The 18,125-nt window shown below is 51.3% G+C and overlaps 1 protein-coding gene and 2 long non-coding RNA genes across 3 annotated transcripts; 2 read left to right on the forward strand and 1 right to left on the reverse strand.

Annotated features, from left to right (window-relative positions):
* The first annotated feature begins 599 nt into the window (after window positions 1-599).
* LOC135460584 (uncharacterized) lies at window positions 600-2,858 on the forward strand. Its single transcript, XR_010443254.1, has 3 exons — window positions 600-680; window positions 1,228-1,336; window positions 1,981-2,858. It is a non-coding gene; the product is annotated as an uncharacterized LOC135460584 (long non-coding RNA).
* Window positions 2,859-9,411: 6,553 nt separating this feature from the next.
* Window positions 9,412-14,290, reverse strand: LOC135460583 (uncharacterized). The gene is made up of 3 exons (XR_010443253.1): window positions 14,196-14,290; window positions 13,306-13,424; window positions 9,412-12,639 (listed from the first exon to the last, which is right to left on the reverse strand). It is a non-coding gene; the product is annotated as an uncharacterized LOC135460583 (long non-coding RNA).
* A 284-nt stretch (window positions 14,291-14,574) lies between these two features.
* Window positions 14,575-16,849, forward strand: LOC135460579 (zinc finger protein 436-like). Its single transcript, XM_064737473.1, has 3 exons — window positions 14,575-14,727; window positions 15,144-15,230; window positions 15,417-16,849. The coding sequence occupies exons 2-3, from the start codon at window positions 15,176-15,178 to the stop codon at window positions 16,577-16,579; spliced, it is 1,218 nt and encodes a 405-aa protein (XP_064593543.1). The 5' UTR covers window positions 14,575-14,727; window positions 15,144-15,175; the 3' UTR covers window positions 16,580-16,849.
* Window positions 16,850-18,125: the final 1,276 nt, after the last annotated feature.

Consider the following 18,125-nt stretch of genomic DNA (forward strand, 5'->3'; position numbering starts at 1 on the left):
GGAGGCCTTTTCATCCTAAACATCGGCAATTGCAGTTTTGATTCAAATTTTAATTAAAGGCTGAAGTGTTGCTGATACTGCGATAGAGTCAGGGTCTTTCTCTACATTGTTGTCATCAACCCAATTCCCAGGAGACACTTGAGGGGTGCTTGGAGGCCAGCTGGGGGATCATTAAAGGGTCTGGAGAGGCGCTTAGGGGGCAGGGAGGCAGGTGCAGAGCACTTGGGGGTCTGAGGGGACACACAGGCGGCATTTGGGGGAAGTAGGGGTCGGTGGAACTTCGGGACCCTGAGGGGCACTTGGGGGTCAAGAGAGGGAAACTGGGGGTACTTACGGGGCCCCGGGGCGCACTCACGGTTCAGGGGAGCACTCGGGGTGCTTAGGGGACAGTCGCGGCCCTGACGGGCCTCTCGTGGGCCGCGGGGCATGACGGGAACCGCAGTCCCGGCTCTATCGGCGTCCTACGGGGCCCTGCGGTCTTTCGGGAGTTGTAGTCCAGGAAGTGAGTAAACTGGCGCGGAACCAGCGGCCAGTGGGAGGCGAGGAGGGGCACAAGGGATTTTTGGGGGCTCAGGGGGAGCTTGTGCCCCCCCCCCCCCTTCACCCCCAGCGCCCTCAGGGGCGGAGAGCCACCAGAACCCCCCGGCACCACGTCAGCTGTGTGAAGGTGAAGAAGACAGGTGAGCTCCACTCCCACGGGTTTGGGGGCTCCCTGCCCCGAAATGCCCAACAAAGCCCCAGGCACCCCTATAGACTTCCTGGTCCCCATAGACCTCCCAACGCCGTCCCGGGCCCCCCAAAACATCCCACAGACCCCCGGACCATTAAAGACCTCCCAAAGCCCTACCTGGACCCCCGATTCCTTTCAGAGATTTTCCTCAACACTCCTAGAGTCTCCCCCAAAAATTCCACAGACCTCTTCTAGATGCCCTATAGATACCCAGTGCACCCCTAACCACTCCCAATTTCCTGCACTCCCCATACATCCCCCCCAAGTCCCTTCTGAAATAAATAATGCAGGAGATCTTTCTCCATTTTAACGCCTTTATTAAAAATCAGCTTGGGTGGTGTGAGAGTCTGTCCGAAATATCCCTCCTCTGCCTCACAATTGTCATTGGGGGACCACTGAAGAGAAGACCCCACTGTCTAGGATCTCTGGCTCTGAAGGAGAAAGTCTCATGCCAAAGGCCCTGAGACCTGAAAGCACAGTGTTAGTTGTTTTCACAGGTGTTGTTTGCTGTATGCTAAGAAGGGGGCACCCTGCCCCGTTTGCAACAATAGCAGCTCTGGAAGCTGTCCCACCTCTTGGCCTGGCCGGACTTCTCCTGAGTTTCAGGTGGGCTCCCACAAAAGACCCTCACCTGTTGTACAACTACCGTGACAGACAGACTGGGATGTAAGAAGCCTCTCCATCAAGGACTGAGACATGAAACTCCTAACAGGCCCCTCTGCTCCTTCCAAGGACTGGGACTGAAACCCCCAGCCCGGGGGAGGTGTGTGGGGAGGCAAGCTGACCAAAGAGAGATGTTTGCCTGCAGGTTGTGACCACTGGACCAAGAAAACAATGGCTCTCATTTACTGCTGAGAACATAGACTACCTGCTACATCTATTCCCTATTGTATCTGTTTCCCCACCCCTCACAATTTTCAATAATAAAAACCTCTGAGTTAGCTAGAGATTTTGAGATCTCCCCGGACATGGCCTGGTGATGGCTGTTGGGAATTTAGCTGCTAGAGACTGGAAAATTACAAAGCCGTGGCTAATTCCAACTCCTGCACCTGCAAAGATAGTGTGTCCTTGGGCCTAGCTGTATAGTATAGTAACAAATAACAAGTAGTGAAAGAGACATGAGAAAAGAGAGATGTAACCCCTAAGGAATGAGGAAGAGTTCATGGTATAGGTTAACCAATAGATTGCTTGGCTTACAGAATATTCATAAGCTTATTATTTGCTGTATAAGTGTTTGATTTTTTCTTCAGTATACTGGACTGGACCTGCTGGACCTGTGATGAACCATCTGGAGTCCTGGTCTCCTTCCTATGACAGATGGCAATGGCTGGACCTTCGAAGGACAAAAGCAGCATCACGTTTCGGTAGTTATATCCATCTCCCCTCTCTTCTGGGAAGCAGAGCCCCAGAAAAAGAATGTAAACAAATTGTTATCGGCTGTTGTGAAATGTGGCAGGTGATCCTGTGACTGGTTCATCTTCCATGTGTACCATTAAGGGCCAATCACAGGAGCAGCTCAGGGGAGATTCCTTGAACACAGAACTTTGTTATTCATTCCTTCTATTCTATTCTTAGCTTAGCAGCTCTCTGCAAGCTCTCTCTTTATTCTTTAAAGTATAGCTATAATGTATTATATATTATATATCAATAAATCAAGCCTTCTGATCAAGGAACAAGATTCTCGTCCTTCTCTCACCACAGCGACCGCTGCAGGTCACTGTAATATCTGGTGACCCCTTGTGTCAGAGCAAAAATTAATTTGATAAGACCAGAGGAGCAAAATTGCTGCACTGGGAAAAATCCTGTATGTGTAGCATGTGATGGTTGCTTTGAAGTGACCACAAGTGAACCTTCTTCTGGAAAACCTTCAGGAAACATGGTAGACATGAGCAGCATACCCGTGGAGCTGGCCAGAGCAAGCTGGACTCTTTCAGAAGGTACTGTTTGCTTTTCTATCCCTGAGGGTTCAGCCATGAGAAAATTATGGCTGTTTATATGGGGGATACACCCCTCAGAGGACGTGGTTCGTTTTTCTTCTTCAGAGAAGAAACTTATTGCCCTCTGGCAAGAATGGTGTAGAGAAGACGGATTTTTTTTGGAAAAAACAGATCTCTATAAGTTATTTCGATGGGCAAAGCTTTTTGGGTTCTTTACTGAGGTGCTATATGCTTTGGATCTTTTCGTGTGGGAGTGCATGAATTCCATCGTTTATTCCGTCTACAGTCGGGAACGTATTTTGCCTCCTGTATATTCAGTATTTAGACTGCTCTTCCCAGTTCTGAAACGGAGAGCGGCTGTTTTTCAATGGATTTCTAACTGCTATGGGCAGGCTCTGTTTCCGCCGTCCCCAGTGGGAGAAGACCCGGTGGGGGATGAGTGGGGGCTTCCCAGCCCCCCCTGCTCCGCGGCGGGGGGGGGCGCGAAACTTCGCCGCGCGAAGAAGTTTTTTTTCCTCTTTCTCCGGAGCCTGCGCAGATGGGCTGTTCTCCTTCCCCCCTTCTCTCTCTCCGGGGGAATGGGAGGAGGCGGCACCGCTAGAGTCAGTGCCGTTGGTGCCGCCCCTGCCGGCACTGCGTTCGCCTTCCAGACCCGCCTCACCGGCGCTGCCTCTCTAGGCGGTCCCGCCCATGGTCTCTGAGGCCTCCCTGCCCCTGCCAGCTCCGCCACTCCAGGCGATCCCGTCTCCGCCTCTCCAGGCGGTCCCGCCCACGGCTTCACAGGCCTCCCCACCCCTGCCAGCGCCTGCGTCTGAGAATGCAGAAGCAGCACTTCCTGTGCCTGAGTTGCTAGGCGACGACGACGCTTCTCCAGCTTCCGGCTCGGCGGGGGAGTTTGCTTCAGCTCCACCGACCTTCCCGCCGCTTCAAGGCGAGACGGTCCCTGTTCAGGATGGTGCTGGAGACAGCGCCGAACTCATGGGAACCTCGGAGCAGCCCGCGGCTGCTCCTACACTCAGCGTGATTCCCTCCCCGGTTCCAGCCCTCCCGCCGCCTGCACTGGCCGCCCCAGCAGTTCTGCCACTTTCAGAGACACTGTCCTCCGTGTCGGCGTCAGAGACTGACCTGGAACTGGCAGCTTGTTCGAGCTCAGACCGTCCCAGACCGGCTGCCCCTGCAGCGGCCCCGGCGGCTGGTCTCCCCTTCCGTGGAGCGGGGAGTGCTCGCCAGTTGACTGTGGGGGCGATGTGTTTGCCTGCTTTCAAGATCAGCATTCTCGGCGGGCTGAGGGGTGTTTTTTCGGGGATGGTCCCCTGGAGGCTGCCATCTCTGCCGCCTCTCTTGCGCCCTAGTGGCATGGGGGGGCAGGTGCATCCCGAGAGCTCTGCCTCTGGTCCTCAGCCCGGAGGGGTTGGTGACGAAACCATGGGGCGGATGAGAGACAAACCTGCTGCGTTTGCAGTGCAGAGGGAGAGGGCACAGATGGAGGAGACCATAGCTGGTTTGCTGTGGGGAACAAACATCTCCAGACCCCAGATGGGATTGCTGGGCAAGGCTTCTATTTCCCTGCTGCTGGCATGCCTCAGTGGTTTTGGGAAAAGGAAGCGTGTCCCCACCCGTGCTGCCATTGTACTGGCAGCAGAGTGCAGGCCTGGGGGAATGCAGGGCCTGCCTCATGGGTTTGGCCTGGGCCGTTGGGCTCAGGAGGTTTTTGGGCCAGGGCCAGCATTTGGCCTCTTGGTGTTTCTGGGGGTTCTGGTTCCTCCTACTGGTCCTGGTCCCCCTTTGCGGGCCAGTTTTGGGGTTCCTGGACCATCATGGGCCAGGGCCCCCAGGGCCTTTCCTGCTCTGGCACTGCTCTGCTCTGTTGCTGCTCTTTTCTTTTTCGATCACAAAAAAATAAAAATAAAAAAAAATTTAAAATTAAATAAAAAAGATTGAAAACAGTGGGCAGCAGCTCTGAAGCACTGAAGCATTGAAGGGCCAGAAAAGGACATTCTAAAAGTTGTTCAAGTTGTTTGAAATTGTTGTAAGACTGTCAATGGTTTGTGATAACTGTTGATGGGACTTTTGCAGCAAGTCTGTTTTCGGAACCAAAAGGGACTCTCAGATGTCCAAGAGAAACAACTCCAGTTCATGGACTGTTCCTGAAACTCAGCTGCTTGGACTTGAATTTTCTTTGCATTGTTTTTTGCATTTTCTTAGATTGTAGGATTGTTTTAGTGACTTGCTAGTATTGTATATTTTACAGTTGAAGAAATCTCCTGTTCATTTCACATCAGCATTTTTCTTTTAATTTATACAATTTAGAAAGGTGAGATGTCGCAGACATTTCTTCATAGAAATCCTTTCTTTGGGATTTGTCCATCTTCTGGGAAGCAGAGCCCCAGAAAAAGAATGTAAACAAATTGTTATCGGCTGTTGTGAAATGTGGCAGGTGATCCTGTGATTGGTTCATCTTCCATGTGTACCATTAAGGGCCAATCACAGGAGCAGCTCAGGGGAGATTCCTTGAACACAGAACTTTGTTATTCATTCCTTCTATTCTATTCTTAGCTTAGCAGCTCTCTGCAAGCTCTCTCTTTATTCTTTTTAGTATAGTTATAATGTATTATATATTATATATCAATAAATCAAGCCTTCTGATCAAGGAACAAGATTCTCGTCCTTCTCTCACCACAGCGACCGCCTCAGGTCGCTGTAATACCCCCTGATGTAGGTCCTGGTGCCCTCACAAAGGAATCGTGTGTGTGCGTGTGTGCATGTGTATACACTGTCTGGGAAGGAAGAGACAAACTTGATGTAACCACACAGAGCCTCCCAGCAGATTCTGTCTGTTCAACTACCCAGGGAAGCAAGCGGACACTAGTAAGGTTGTGTGATTTGTGTAACTTGAGTTTACAATTAACTCCCTGGTGTGGTTTTGGTCCCCTCACAAAATTACTAAAAACTTCAGTGCTAAAGCAAAAGCTGACTTTTACTCGTTGCTTGCTAAACACAATGCAAAACCATCACCTGGTGGAGAAACTTGGGCAGAGAACAATTGGTTTAATTTGGGAAAATGTAATTGATAGAATATGTTCTCCGCAACACGAATCAAAATTCAAGCTGGGCACAAATAATAAAACAATCCTCTGCTCCGTTTTGGGAGCCTGCCTCACAGCGGCCATAGAAACTCGCTTTAAGTGGAAAAGTGAGGAAAATGCTATCATAGACTCCCTCCAAAACCTAGTTGAAGTGTTGCAAAAACAATTAGATGAAGAAAGAAATGTAAATAACTTGTTCCGGGCTGCCCTGAGAGAGGAACATGTTAAAAATTCACATAATGCAGATTCCTCAAAGGAAACAGAGGAGAAAGAAACTCCTCACATTAATCAAAATTGCTCTCAAATAGAATGCAACCATATCTATAATGAAAATCTTGACCCACACATAACCACTAAAGAAATCCCGTACACTGCTACTGAATTAACAAAACTTGCAAAGCAGTACGGGCTTCTCCCTCAAAAATCTGAAACAGAACACATTTGTCAAGTGTCTCTCACTGGGGGAGAGGAGATTCTTTTGTCAGAACAAGGAGCCGCTGGGTGCTGGGGACATGGGGTGTTCCTAACAACAGCAGACAGACGCATCCCATGGTCCCTAACTCAGCACACAGCTCATTGGGCAGGGGGGCTTAACCCCTTGGAAAGGAGAGAGCCTTTGGTCGGTACCCTCAACCAACTCCTGGAAAACATTCACAAAGCCACAAATGCCTGCAATTTGATTAAGAAATTAATTCCTGATTTTGAGTCACCAATGAAATCACCCGTAAAGCCTGAAATTATGGCCTCTTTAACTCAAGGGCTTCCAGGAACACTTCAGCCTACAGCAATTCCCCTTCAGAAAACTATAGTAGCTACGTCTCCTATAGAAAGACCAGATAAACTTCTTAGTAACCAGAATGACCTTTTTGTTCCCTTTTATGACTTGCTGAGAAAAAGAACACAATGTGATTGGACTTCTTCTCAGGAAGAAACATTGCAATTACTGATTTTTGAAGTGACAGCACACCAAGTACTGGACCATATGCATCCTACAGACCCCTTTCAGGTGGAGTGGGGATTTGCCTCCTCACAGCATTCAGTACACATTTGGCAGTGGGGTCCTGAGGGTCTGACAAAGCTTGTTGGTTTTTATTCCTGTGGTTTCGAAGATGCTGAGAAAAGGCACGCTACCTGGGAAGGGGGGTGTTTGTGGTTGGCTTGGCTCCCAGGGAGGTGGAGGAGAACTGGGCAATCCAAGAAACTGGAAGCTTGGGTAGCAGACCTCTGAAATTTGGGGTGGGGATGTCTTACCAGAGGCTTCCCCTTACAGCCCAGCGGTGGCATCGCAGCATCCAGAGGAGGAGGTCCCCAAGAGGGCCTGGGGGGGCTGCATGTCACGGGAGGTGGCAGTCTCACTAGGGACTTCCTGAGCTAGAAGTGTCTCCCTAACCCACAAATGCCCCCTCAGCCCCTCAAGTGGCTGCTGACCCACACCTGCCCCCCCCACCCCACAAGTGACCACCCCGGCCCACAAATCACCACCTGGCCCAAAAGGGCGCATCCAGGCCCATCGGTGACCCTTCTGACCCACAAATGCCCCCCAGCCCCACAAAGGTGCCTCATGACCCTGAGCAGCCCCCAGCCTTTGAGTGACAACCTTGTGACAGTGTTCATAGGGGTCTCAGGTTGAGGAAGGGACAAGAATTTGACTCTATATTTCAGAAGGCTTGATTTATTATTTTATGATATATATTACATTAAAAGTATACTAAAAAAATAGAAGAAAGGATTAAAGGATTTTCTCAGAAGGCTAGCTAAGAAGAGAAAAAGAAAGAATGATAACAAAGATTTGTGTCTCAGACTCTCTGTGCGAGCCAGCTCACTGTGATTGGCCATTAATCAGAAACAACCAACATGGGCAAATCAAAAATCTATCTGCTGCATTCCACAGCAGCAGACAATTAATATTTACATTTTGTTCCTGAGTCCTCTCAGCTTCTCAGGAAGAAAAATCCTAAAGAAAGGATGTTATGAATGAGAAGCTTGACTAGGCCAATATTCAAGCAGCAATCAATTTATTATTTAATATGGTAAAGTATGAGAAATACAGCGCTGGGTACAGTGGGGGAAGTTTTCCCTCCATCTGCACACCGTTAATTGATGGTTACAGGTATTTATAGGGGTACTCATAAGCTTTCTCAACAGTTTCTATTTCCAATTTTTACTCATCAGCAGTTTCTATTTCCAATTTTTATGTCACAATTCTATACACTGTTGTGATTTAGTTTTTTTCAGGATGTATCTCAAAGGAGTATCCCCAGATGGTGACGGTCCAGTTTCCGAAAGAAGAAAGACGAATCCCATCTGGTGGAGTCCAGCTCCCCAGATGTGTGTCCACCCTTTAATTGCAGAGACTATAAATCTCATAACAGTGATGTCCAGCTTCCCTTTGGTCGAAACCATAAATCCTTGAGGTGATGTTCATCTTTCTTTCTCAAACTGCTTCAATAAGGCGTGAGATAAGCATATTTCCTTTATATATGTTCCAAAGCTATAGTTTCGAGGATACAAGTAATATTCTAAAATTATACTTCAAAAGGTTATTATTGCAGAGCTTTTTATGGATTAAATGCAAACAAAAAGCAACATCCTTAACACCTTAATTCCGATGCTCCTAAATTAACCAGGGTTAATTGCAAACAAAAGATAGGTTCAAAGGCCTTTTTCCATGCTTTATTTTCCTCAGTTATTATTAGAATTTGCAACTATCCCATTGTCGGTGTCCACACATCTCACATTCACAAGTACACACGTCGCCTGTTTGTACCTAACACGAAACACAGCTTTGCATCTCACACCAGCACCTCCCATGCACGCTTTTGTGAAATACAAAGCTGTGTTTCGTGTCATGTACATACAGGCAACGTGTGTATTTGTGATTGTGATATCTGTGGAAACTGACCATGGGACAGTTATAAAGATGAACTCTAATAAATAACTGAGGAAGTAAAGCATGGAAGAAGGCCTTTGAACCTATTCTTTGTTCGCAATTAACCATTATAAGTCTTAACTTGATTTAGGAGCATTTAAATTAGAGCTTTAAGGATGTTGCTTTTAGACAGGAACTTTCTGCTTGTAACTAAGCCCAAAAGAGTTTTGCAATAATAACCTTTTGAAGTATAATTTTAGAATATTGCTTGTAGTAAGGATCTTTGAAACTATAGCTTTAGAATATATAAAAAGGAAACATGCTTATCTCACGCCTTAACAAAACAGTGAAAAGCAGCTTGAGAAAGGAAGATGAATATCAACTCAATGATAAATATATCGACCAAGGGAAGCTGCACATCACTGTTATGAGATTTATAGTCCTTGCAATTAAAAGGTGGACTCACATCTGCAAACTGGAACCCCATCAGCTGGGATTTTTTTTTCTTCGTTTGGAAGCCAGATCACCATTATCTGGGGATACTCCTTTCTAGGATACATCCTGAGAAAAATTAAATCACAACAGTGTATAGAATTGAGACGTAAAAATTGGAAATACAAACTGCTAATGAGTAAAAATTGGGAATAGAAACTGCTAAGAAAGCTTATGAGTACCCCTATAAATACCTGTAAGCCTCAACTATCGGTGTGCAGTTGGAGGGAAAACTTCCCCCACTGTACCCAGCGCTGTATTGCTCATACTTTACCATATTAAATAATAAATTGATTGCTACTTGAATATTGACCTAGTCAAGCTTCTCATTTATAACACTTTGTACTAAAATGAGGTCATTAGTCCTTCATAAGTGCACATTTCTTCTCTTGAATTGGGTTGGTGGTCTTGAATTGGGTCAGTGGTCCCAGGGAAGAAGACAGGAAGGTCTTGGTCAGGTCTCTCTGTGACCCTCTGGCACAATCCAAGGCCCCCTACTTCCTGATGGATTGACACAAAGTCCAGGTGCTGGTCATTGTTCTACTGGTTTCAATATGTTCCTATAATGGTTCACTTGCTCCACTTCCTTCAACAAATGAGCTCATAATACCACAATTAGCTTTAGCTTAAGCATCTAATAATCATTAACCTATCGATGGTTTATCTAACTTCAATATGAACTGGTTCTAACTCTCACCTAAAATCCTAAATTTTTAAATCATGACTCACGGGTGCTGATGTTTGGCCCAGGCTCTCTCGCTGCTCCCGGCTCCCGCAGGATCCCAGCATGAGCGGGCCCTGAGCGCCCGGCGCCGCAGGGCCCCAAGCCCCTGCTCAGCCCAGGGTCAGTGTCCATGGGCAGCCCCTGCCATGGGCTCCGGCCACTGCCCGCCCGGCACCACCTGCATCTCCCAGGGCAGCTGGCTCCAGCCACCGCTGGAGGTTCCGCAATGAGGCGGAACATTCAGCTCATGGAATCTTTGTTATCTGTGCTTGCAAGTGCAAAACCAGCTGCTGCTGAGACAATGCTAGCTCTGATGAAGGCTTCCCACCTGTTAGAGATACATATTATAATAATGGCTTTTGCCAATAAAAAATGAATTTTATATGTGTAATGTCAAACTAACTTTGTTATACATTTTTTCTTTCTGTTGTTAATTAAGCTTAGACATAGAAGTGAAATAGCCATGCTTGTGTTAAAATGCCTGCTTGGATGGGATAACATCCAATGAACATAGGATGAGGATACCTCATGATTTGATACAAGTATGTCAAATATCAGCACTCACCGTATGAAGACAGTGTGGACCAAGACCCAAAAACTGGAGGTGATAAAAAAGGACTAAATCCACAACCAAGGAATCTGCATGCTCTAAAAAGGTGAACCCAAGGAGGAGCCATGCTAAATAATTCTTGGAACATGTAAACTGGTTTGGGGGAAAACCAAACTATGCATAAGGATCTATGAATATGCAACAGGCTGATGTAATGGAAAAGGTATTTAAGGGGTATCCCCAAAGATAACAGGGTGGTCTAGGCTGAGTGCCAAAGTGCACCCGGCCAGAATACCCTCTGCTCTATGGTACCTGTCTCCTATTGTCCTTCATTACACTTTTTAAATTTTCACAGGAGAGTGAACTTGTTTTTCACACCACCCAAAATGCTGCATTCAGTTCTGACACACCATTAAGAAATCCCAGAGCAAACTGAAAGCTGACTACAGAATTTTGCAAAATCACATCCAAGAACATTTTGTCATAAAATCACAAATATTAACAGATACTGGGAAAGTCAACAACATTACAAAACAAGGTTCCAACAGCTGGGACTAGTAGAGTTCAGGCAATGCATTTGATTGAAATGAGCCCTCTCTTTCTGACATGTGAACAATGCATCAAATTTCCCAAACCAGGGAAATGGGAAGCCCTGGCAGCAACAGCTTCACACACAGCAATGACACAGAACAGGGCAGGGCAAGAGGCTGGAAAAATGACAACTTCTACTTGCAATTAAGAACTCTTGTTTCAAGTTCTACTGAAGACACTCTTAATATAGTCAAAAAGATTAAAAAATACTAGTAACTGTAATATTAAGAGCAAAAGTAGCCAAAATAGCAATAATAAGAATGAATAATGGTAATAAAACCCAACCATACTTATACTAGGATTGCATGGCCAGGTTTTGGTAAGGGGGGGCTCTAGGAGCACCTTCTGTGAGAGGATGATGGAAGCAGCTGCTTCTCCATGTCCCACAGAGGCAATTCCAGCTGGCTCCAGGAGAGACCAGCCGCTGGCCAAGGTTGGGCCTGTTAGAAATGGTGGTAACACCTTTGGGATAAGAAATTTATGAAAATTGGTTATCATGTAGTTGTAGCTGTGACCAGGGTGAGAACATGTGAGAGAGAACAACTCTGCACACCCCAGGGCAGGGCAGGACAAGGGGCAGGAGCTGCTCCAGGGGCTGGAGCTGATTGCCCTGAGGTTCCCTGGGGCAGCCCCTGGGGAGGCAGCTGGGCCCCTGCAGCCCATGGAGGGCACAGAGAGCAGAGATGCACCTGCAGCACCTGGAGGAGCCCGTGCTGGAGCAGGGAGTGCCTGAGCAGGGGCTGTGACCCCATGAGAAGCCTGTGCTGGAGCAGGGACCAGGCAGGGGCCTGCAAACCCATGGAGAGAGGAGCCCATGATGGAGCAGGGTCCTTCCATGTGAGCCCATGGGAGAGTGAGGCACGCTGCAGCAGTTTGTGAAGAGCTGCTGTCCCTGAGATGAACTCACCTTGGAGAAGTTCATGGAGAAGTGTCTCCAGGAGGGACTCCATGGTGCAGCAGGGGAACGACTCCTCTCCTTGAGCAGCAGGAGAAACAACAGGAATGAACTGAGCAGAATCCCCATTGCCTGTCTGCCTGCACCCACTGGGGGAGGAGGCAGAGCTGGGAGGGAGGGAGGGAGGGAGGGATGGGCAGAAGGTGTTTCTAAAGCTTTATTTTACTTCTTATTATCCTGCTCTGATGATAGTAATAAATTCAATTAATGTCTCTAATTTTGAACTGTTTTGCCCATGATGGCATTTGCTGAGTGATCTGTCCCAGTCCTTAACTCAACCCATGAAGACTTCATTCTATTTTCTCTCTTCTCTCCATCTCTGGAAGGGAATGAGAGCAGCTTTGGTGGGTGCCTGACATCCATCTCCGCTCCTTGTGATGTCAAAGCCCATGAGTGTCCCAAGTGTGGGAAGAGCTTCTGCTAGAGCTCGGCCTTGACCCAACACCAATGGAGGCACCACTAAGGGCAGCCCTGTGAGTGCCCTGAGTGCGGGAAGAGCTCCGTGCACTGCTCCAGCTCCATCCCCCATGGGACAGTCCACGCTGGATGATCCCCAGTGACCCGAGGTGGGCAGAGTCCCGGTGATCCTCAGTGCTGGTGGTCCATTTTGGGAAGACACCTGCCTGGGGGGCTCCAATTCTTCCTGGCTCCCTGTACCCTTGATATTCTTTTAATTTCTCTTTGTCCTTTCAAAAAACCTAAAAACTGGGTAAAAATAAAGATGTTGAACCAAGGCAAGGATGGGGACATGGGGGAATCTTGCAGGGGATGTGGGGGATGCTTGGTTTGAGGGAGGTGAGAGTTCCTGGGAGGGACTTGGGCGTTGCTCAGGCCTTTGGGCACCCCAGGCTGAGCAGCTCCAGCTGCACTGGGAGACCCCGGTGGAGGTTCTGGGGCAGCTGATCAAGGAGCCCTTGGCCCAGGACTGTCCCCATGTCCCCCCATCTCAGTTCCCGGTGTCCCCTGCGCAGGATCCCTCTCTCCCTCCCGTTCCCATGTCACCCTGCTCTGGGACACATTGTGCTCCCATCCCAGCGTGAATCCCATTCCTGGTCTCAATTCCTGTTTCTGTCCCACATTCCCTGTCCTGTTCCTATTCCTGGTCCCAATGCTCCTCTGAGATTTCCATTCCTGTATTCCCTGTCCTGTTCCCATATTCCCATTCCTGGTCCCATTCCAGGACCTTCTCCCATATTCCTGGTCCCTGTCCCCATTCATGTCCTTGTCCCCAGTCCCGTATTTCCTGTGCCTGTATCCATGCCCCATCCCAGTATTGGTCCCAGTCCTGCACTCCCGGTCCCATTCCCGAGGGCCGCCTCTCCCATGGGGCTCTGAGGGCTGCAGAGCTCGGGCTGCCTGTGCCACACGAACCGTTCAGCCCCGCTGCTGTCCTTGGCTGTCGAAGGAAGGGGACCAGGACACCAGCTGGTTCATCACAGGCCTTTCAGGTCCGGTCTGGTCTCGGTCTTGGTCTTTCAGGTCTTTCTGGTCTAGTTTATTGAAGAAAGTATCAAGCACTTACACAGCAAATAATAAGCTTATGAATATTCTGTAAGCTAAGCAATCTGTTGGTTAAACTATAGCATTAACTCATCTTCATTTTTTAAGGGTTACACTCTCTTTTCTCATGTCTCTTTCACTGTTATTATACTACAGCTAGGCTCAAGGACACTGTTATCTGTGCAGGTGCAGGACTTGGAATTAGCCGCAGTTTTGTACTTTTCCAGTCCTTAGCAGCTAAATTCCCAACACTTGGCCAGCTGCAGAGAGCACAAGGCTTTGGGCATTTCTCAGAGGGCCCCAGCTGGCTGGAGCAGCCCCTCCTGCCAGCAGCCGCTGCGCCTCAGAGCCCTCCCTCACGCTGGGGCCATGCAGGGGCCGTGGGCCTGGAGGAGGCTCCTGTTGTTGAGACAGGAGCGAGGCTGCAGCCCCCGCCTTTGGGCCCTGGGCCGCAGCAGCGCAGGGGAGGCCCAGCTGCAGAGCTCACAGCCCCTGCTGGCTTTCACTGGGACACTTTGGAGCACCAACCCCCAGCCCATATTCTCTCTGTGGTTGCTCTTTCCATGTTCCCTGTCCCGTTCCCATATTCCCATCCCAGGTCTCATTCACAGTCCCTGTCCCCATTCCCGGTCCCTATCTCCACTCCCTGACCCCATCCCCGCTCCCTGTCCCCATTCTCATTCTCATTCCCCGGTCCCATGGCCGCTCCTTATCCCCATTCTCGCTCCCTGTCCCCATTCCCGCTCCCTGTCCCCTCTCACCGGACGCCGCCGCCATCGCTCCGGCCCCTCCGGCCCTCACATAACCGAGCAAACCCCGCGCTGCTCCCGCCCACCAATCCCAGCGCGCGATCTCTCCCGTATTTGCATAACCACTCCCTGCGGTTTGGCCCCGCCCACCGCAGGGAGTGGTTATGCAGCCGTCTGCAGCCGCCTCCGGGCTCTGTTTGCTCCCAGTTCCCTCCCAGTGCTCCCAGTAAGAGCTGGACTGGCAGGGAAAGAGCTCCCAATTCCTTCCTGCTGCTCTCAGAATCTCTCCCGCTGCTCCCAGGATCTCTCCCAGTGCCGCGCGGGACGGGCCCGCTGTGAAACCAGCCCAGGTCAGAGCGCGACTACTTTTGGGGGTCGGCACTGCCCGGGCCAGGCTGGGGGCGGAGGAGGAGCGGGAGGAAGAGGAGGGACGGAGGAGGAGGAGGGGCAGGAGGAGGAGCAGCACCGACGCCCCACGGTTTCCCCGCTCAGGCCGCCGCTCCCCCTGTTCCGCCAGCATCGGCCCCTCCGCCAGAACCCGCACGTGAGCGGGATGGGGGAACTCGCCCCAAATCCATCGGAGGGGTCTCCGGGATGGTTTTTTTGCAAGGCAGGGAATGTTTGGGATCTTGCAGGGCCCCAGAGCTCGGCCGGAAATGCTCCTGCAGGCATCTTGCGGGGGGTCCCACTTGGCGATCGCCCGGTACCGGCGGGCACAGGGGCGATCTCGCATTTGGGGATAGCGGGAGAGCCGGGGGGAACGCGGGAGCCCCGGAGCGGGGAGAGCGCAGAGGGGCGATCCCGGAGCCGGGGGACAAACCGGCTGCCTGGAGGGGTGCGGGAGGCTGGGGATGAGCGGGCTCCGGGCCCCTTGAGGCTGAAAGGGGGGCTGACTTCTCAAGCTGCTCTTGGGCAGCGGCACCATCAAAGCCAATTCAGTAAGCCTTGTTTTCCCCCCAGACCAAGATTCGTTATTCCCAAACCTTGGCAGGATGAAAAAGGTGGAGGCCGTGAGGAAGAGGAAGATGTCCCGGGAGCTTAATGCAGGTGAGGAGGAAGTCAGTGCCCCTTTCCCCGTCTCTCCTGCTCCATCTCCCAGCCCAGCACGGTCCCCGGCTGCAGGACAACCCCGCTGCCAAAGCTGTCCTGCTGGGGACGCACTGGGGGGATCTCCTTGCCCTTCCCTGTGGCACGGAGGCAAATCCCATCCTCTCCTTGTCCTTCCTCCCCCAGACCAGGAGCTGAGGATGGAGAGCATGGAGGACAAATCCCCACGGCAGAACCTCGTGGAAGAGGCTGTTTTGAGTGGCTCCACAGCACAGGAATCCAACGGGGAGGAAAAGCCCCGGAGATCCCTCACGAGGAGGGGCTGCAAACGCAGATCACGGGAATCTGATGGAGAAAGACCCACCCTGGGCCTGGGAGGCGGCCGGAACTCAGAGCTGGGGGTCCATAAGCAGGTTCAGGATGGGGAGAAGTCCCACAAGTGCTCAGAATGTGGGAAGAGCTTTAGTAAGAGATCCTCCCTGATTATCCACTGCAGAATCCACACTGGGGAACGGCCCTATGAGTGTGGGCAGTGTGGGAAGAGCTTCAAGAGGAACTCTGAACTGAGCAGACACCGGAGGATCCACACAGGAGAACGGCCCCATGAGTGTCCCCAGTGTGGGAAGAGCTTCTACAACCGTCCTGACCTGATCAAACACCAGAGGAGCCACACAGGGGAGAGGCCCTATACGTGTGGGGTGTGTGGGAAGGGCTTCAGCCATAGCTCCGGTCTGATCATCCACATGGTAATCCACTCGGCGGAGAGGCCTTATGAGTGTGGGCAGTGTAGGAAGAGCTTCAGAAGGAGCTACGAACTGAGCAGACACCAGAAGAGAAACACAGGGGAACAGCCCTACAAGTGTCCCGAGTGTGGGAAGAGCTTCTGCAAGCGTCCTGACCTGATCAAACACCAGAGGAGCCACGTGGGGGAAGGTCCCTACGAGTGTGATAAATGCAGGAAGATGTTTTACACCAAGTCCGATCTCATCAAGCACCAGCGCACTCACACAGAGGAGAGGCCCTTCCGCTGCCTCGACTGTGGGAAGGGCTTCCAGTACAACTGCACCCTCGTCATCCACCAGAGGAGCCACACCGGGGAGAGGCCCTATGAGTGTGATAAATGCAGGAAGAGGTTTCAGACCAGCTCCCATCTCCTGCTGCACCAGCGCATTCACACAGATGAAAGGCCCTTCCGCTGCCCCGACTGTGGGAAGGGCTTCCAGCACAACTGCACCCTCGTCAAACACCGGCGCATCCACACCGGGGAGAGGCCCTATGAGTGTTCTGAGTGTGGGAAGAGCTTCTCTCAGAGCGGTAACTTGGCCAGACACCAACGGAGCCAGCACTAAGGGCAGCCCCGTGAGTGCCCCGAGGGAAGAAAGAGCTTCCTGCACTACTCGAGCTCCATCCCCCACAGAGGTATCCACCCTGGCTGATCCCCAGTGACCCTCGCTGGGCAGAGCCCGGGCAATCCCTGGTGCCAGTGATCCATCTTGGTAATCACTGGTCTGTGGGCTTCACATCCTCCTGGCACCCCATGGCCTGGATTTTCCTTTGATTTCTCTTTGTCCCTTCAAAACACCCAAAACCAGGGTAAAAATAAAGACATTGAAATAAGCCATTGATGGGGACATGGGGGGATCTCCTAGGGCATGGGGGGCATGCTGGGTTTGAGGGAGGTGAGGGTTCCTGGGAGGGATTTGGGGGTTGCTCAGGGCTTTGGGCAGAACAGGCCCAGTAGCTGCAGAAGTGCTGGGAGACCCTGGTGAAAGTTGTGGGGCAGCTGATCAAGGCTCCCCTGCCCTGGAACTGTCTCCATGTCCCTCTATCCTGGTTGCCAGTGTCCCCTGCTGTCACCCCCTCTCACCCACCCATTCCCGTGTCACCCCGTACCGTTCCACTCCCATCCAGCCTGAATCCCATTCCCAGTCACATTCCCTGTCCCATATTCCAAGTCTCTGTTCCCCTTCTCTTATTCATGGACCCGCTCCTGTTCCCATATTTCTATTTCAATATTCCCAATCCCATATCCATATTCCAATTCCTGGTCCCTGTCTCCATTCTCTGTGCCATTCCAGTTCCGAGTCCCATTTCCAATCATGTCCCCATTCCCGCTCCCTGTCCCCTCTCACCGGACGCCGCCGCCATCGCTCCGGCCCCTCCGGCCCTCACATAACTGAGCAAACCCTGCGCTGCTCCCACCCAGCAAACACAGCGCCGACTGCTCTCCTCATAACCACGCCTTCTATGGTGGCCCCACTGGCTGCAGCCGCCTCCGGGCGCTGTTTGCTCCCAGTTCCCTCCCAGTGCTCCCAGTAAGAGCGGGACTGGCAGGGAAAGCGCTCCCAGTTCCTTCCTGCTTCCTGTCAGGATCTTTCCCAGTGCTCCCAATTTCACTCCCAAGTTTCACTGTTCTGCTGTTTCGGGAACCCGCCCAGGGCAGAGCGCGGCTGCTTTTGGGTGTCAGCATTGCCCGGGCCGGGCTGGGAGTGAAAGAAAAGCGGAAGGAAGAGGAGGAACAGACGAGGAGGAAGAGGAGGAGCGGAAGGAAGAGGAGCAGCAGAATCACATTGCTTTCCCTGCCGCCTTCCCCCACCGCTCAGGCCGAAACTCTCCCGGCTCCTGCTGCATCGCCCCCTCCAGAAGCTGCAGGTGAGCGGGGAGGGGGAGCTCACACCAGATCCATCGGGGGGTCTCAGGAGGGTTTTTTCGTGGGGCAGGGGATCTTTGACTCTTGCAGGACCTCAAACCCAAACTTTGAATTTCCCGTGGTGGGAACAGCCTCACGTTCGCCCGGTACCGGCGGGCACAGGGGCGATCTTGGGCTGGGGGATGCCCGGGAGAGCTGAGGGGAGCTCAGGAGCCCCAGAGTGGGGAGAGCGCAGAGGGGCGATC

This window comes from Zonotrichia leucophrys, unplaced genomic scaffold, assembly GCF_028769735.1.
Source record: "Zonotrichia leucophrys gambelii isolate GWCS_2022_RI unplaced genomic scaffold, RI_Zleu_2.0 Scaffold_59_292226, whole genome shotgun sequence".
NCBI classification, from domain to species: domain Eukaryota; kingdom Metazoa; phylum Chordata; class Aves; order Passeriformes; family Passerellidae; genus Zonotrichia; species Zonotrichia leucophrys.

Excerpts from the sequence above, each read along its gene's own strand:
- LOC135460579 (XM_064737473.1), top strand. The coding sequence starts at position 15,176 with ATGAAAAAGGTGGAGGCCGTGAGGAAGAGGAAGATGTCCCGGGAGCTT. Across the intron at positions 15,231-15,416 it reads GTCCCGGGAGCTTAATGCAG|ACCAGGAGCTGAGGATGGAG; the intron begins GTGAGGAGGAAG and ends TTCCTCCCCCAG.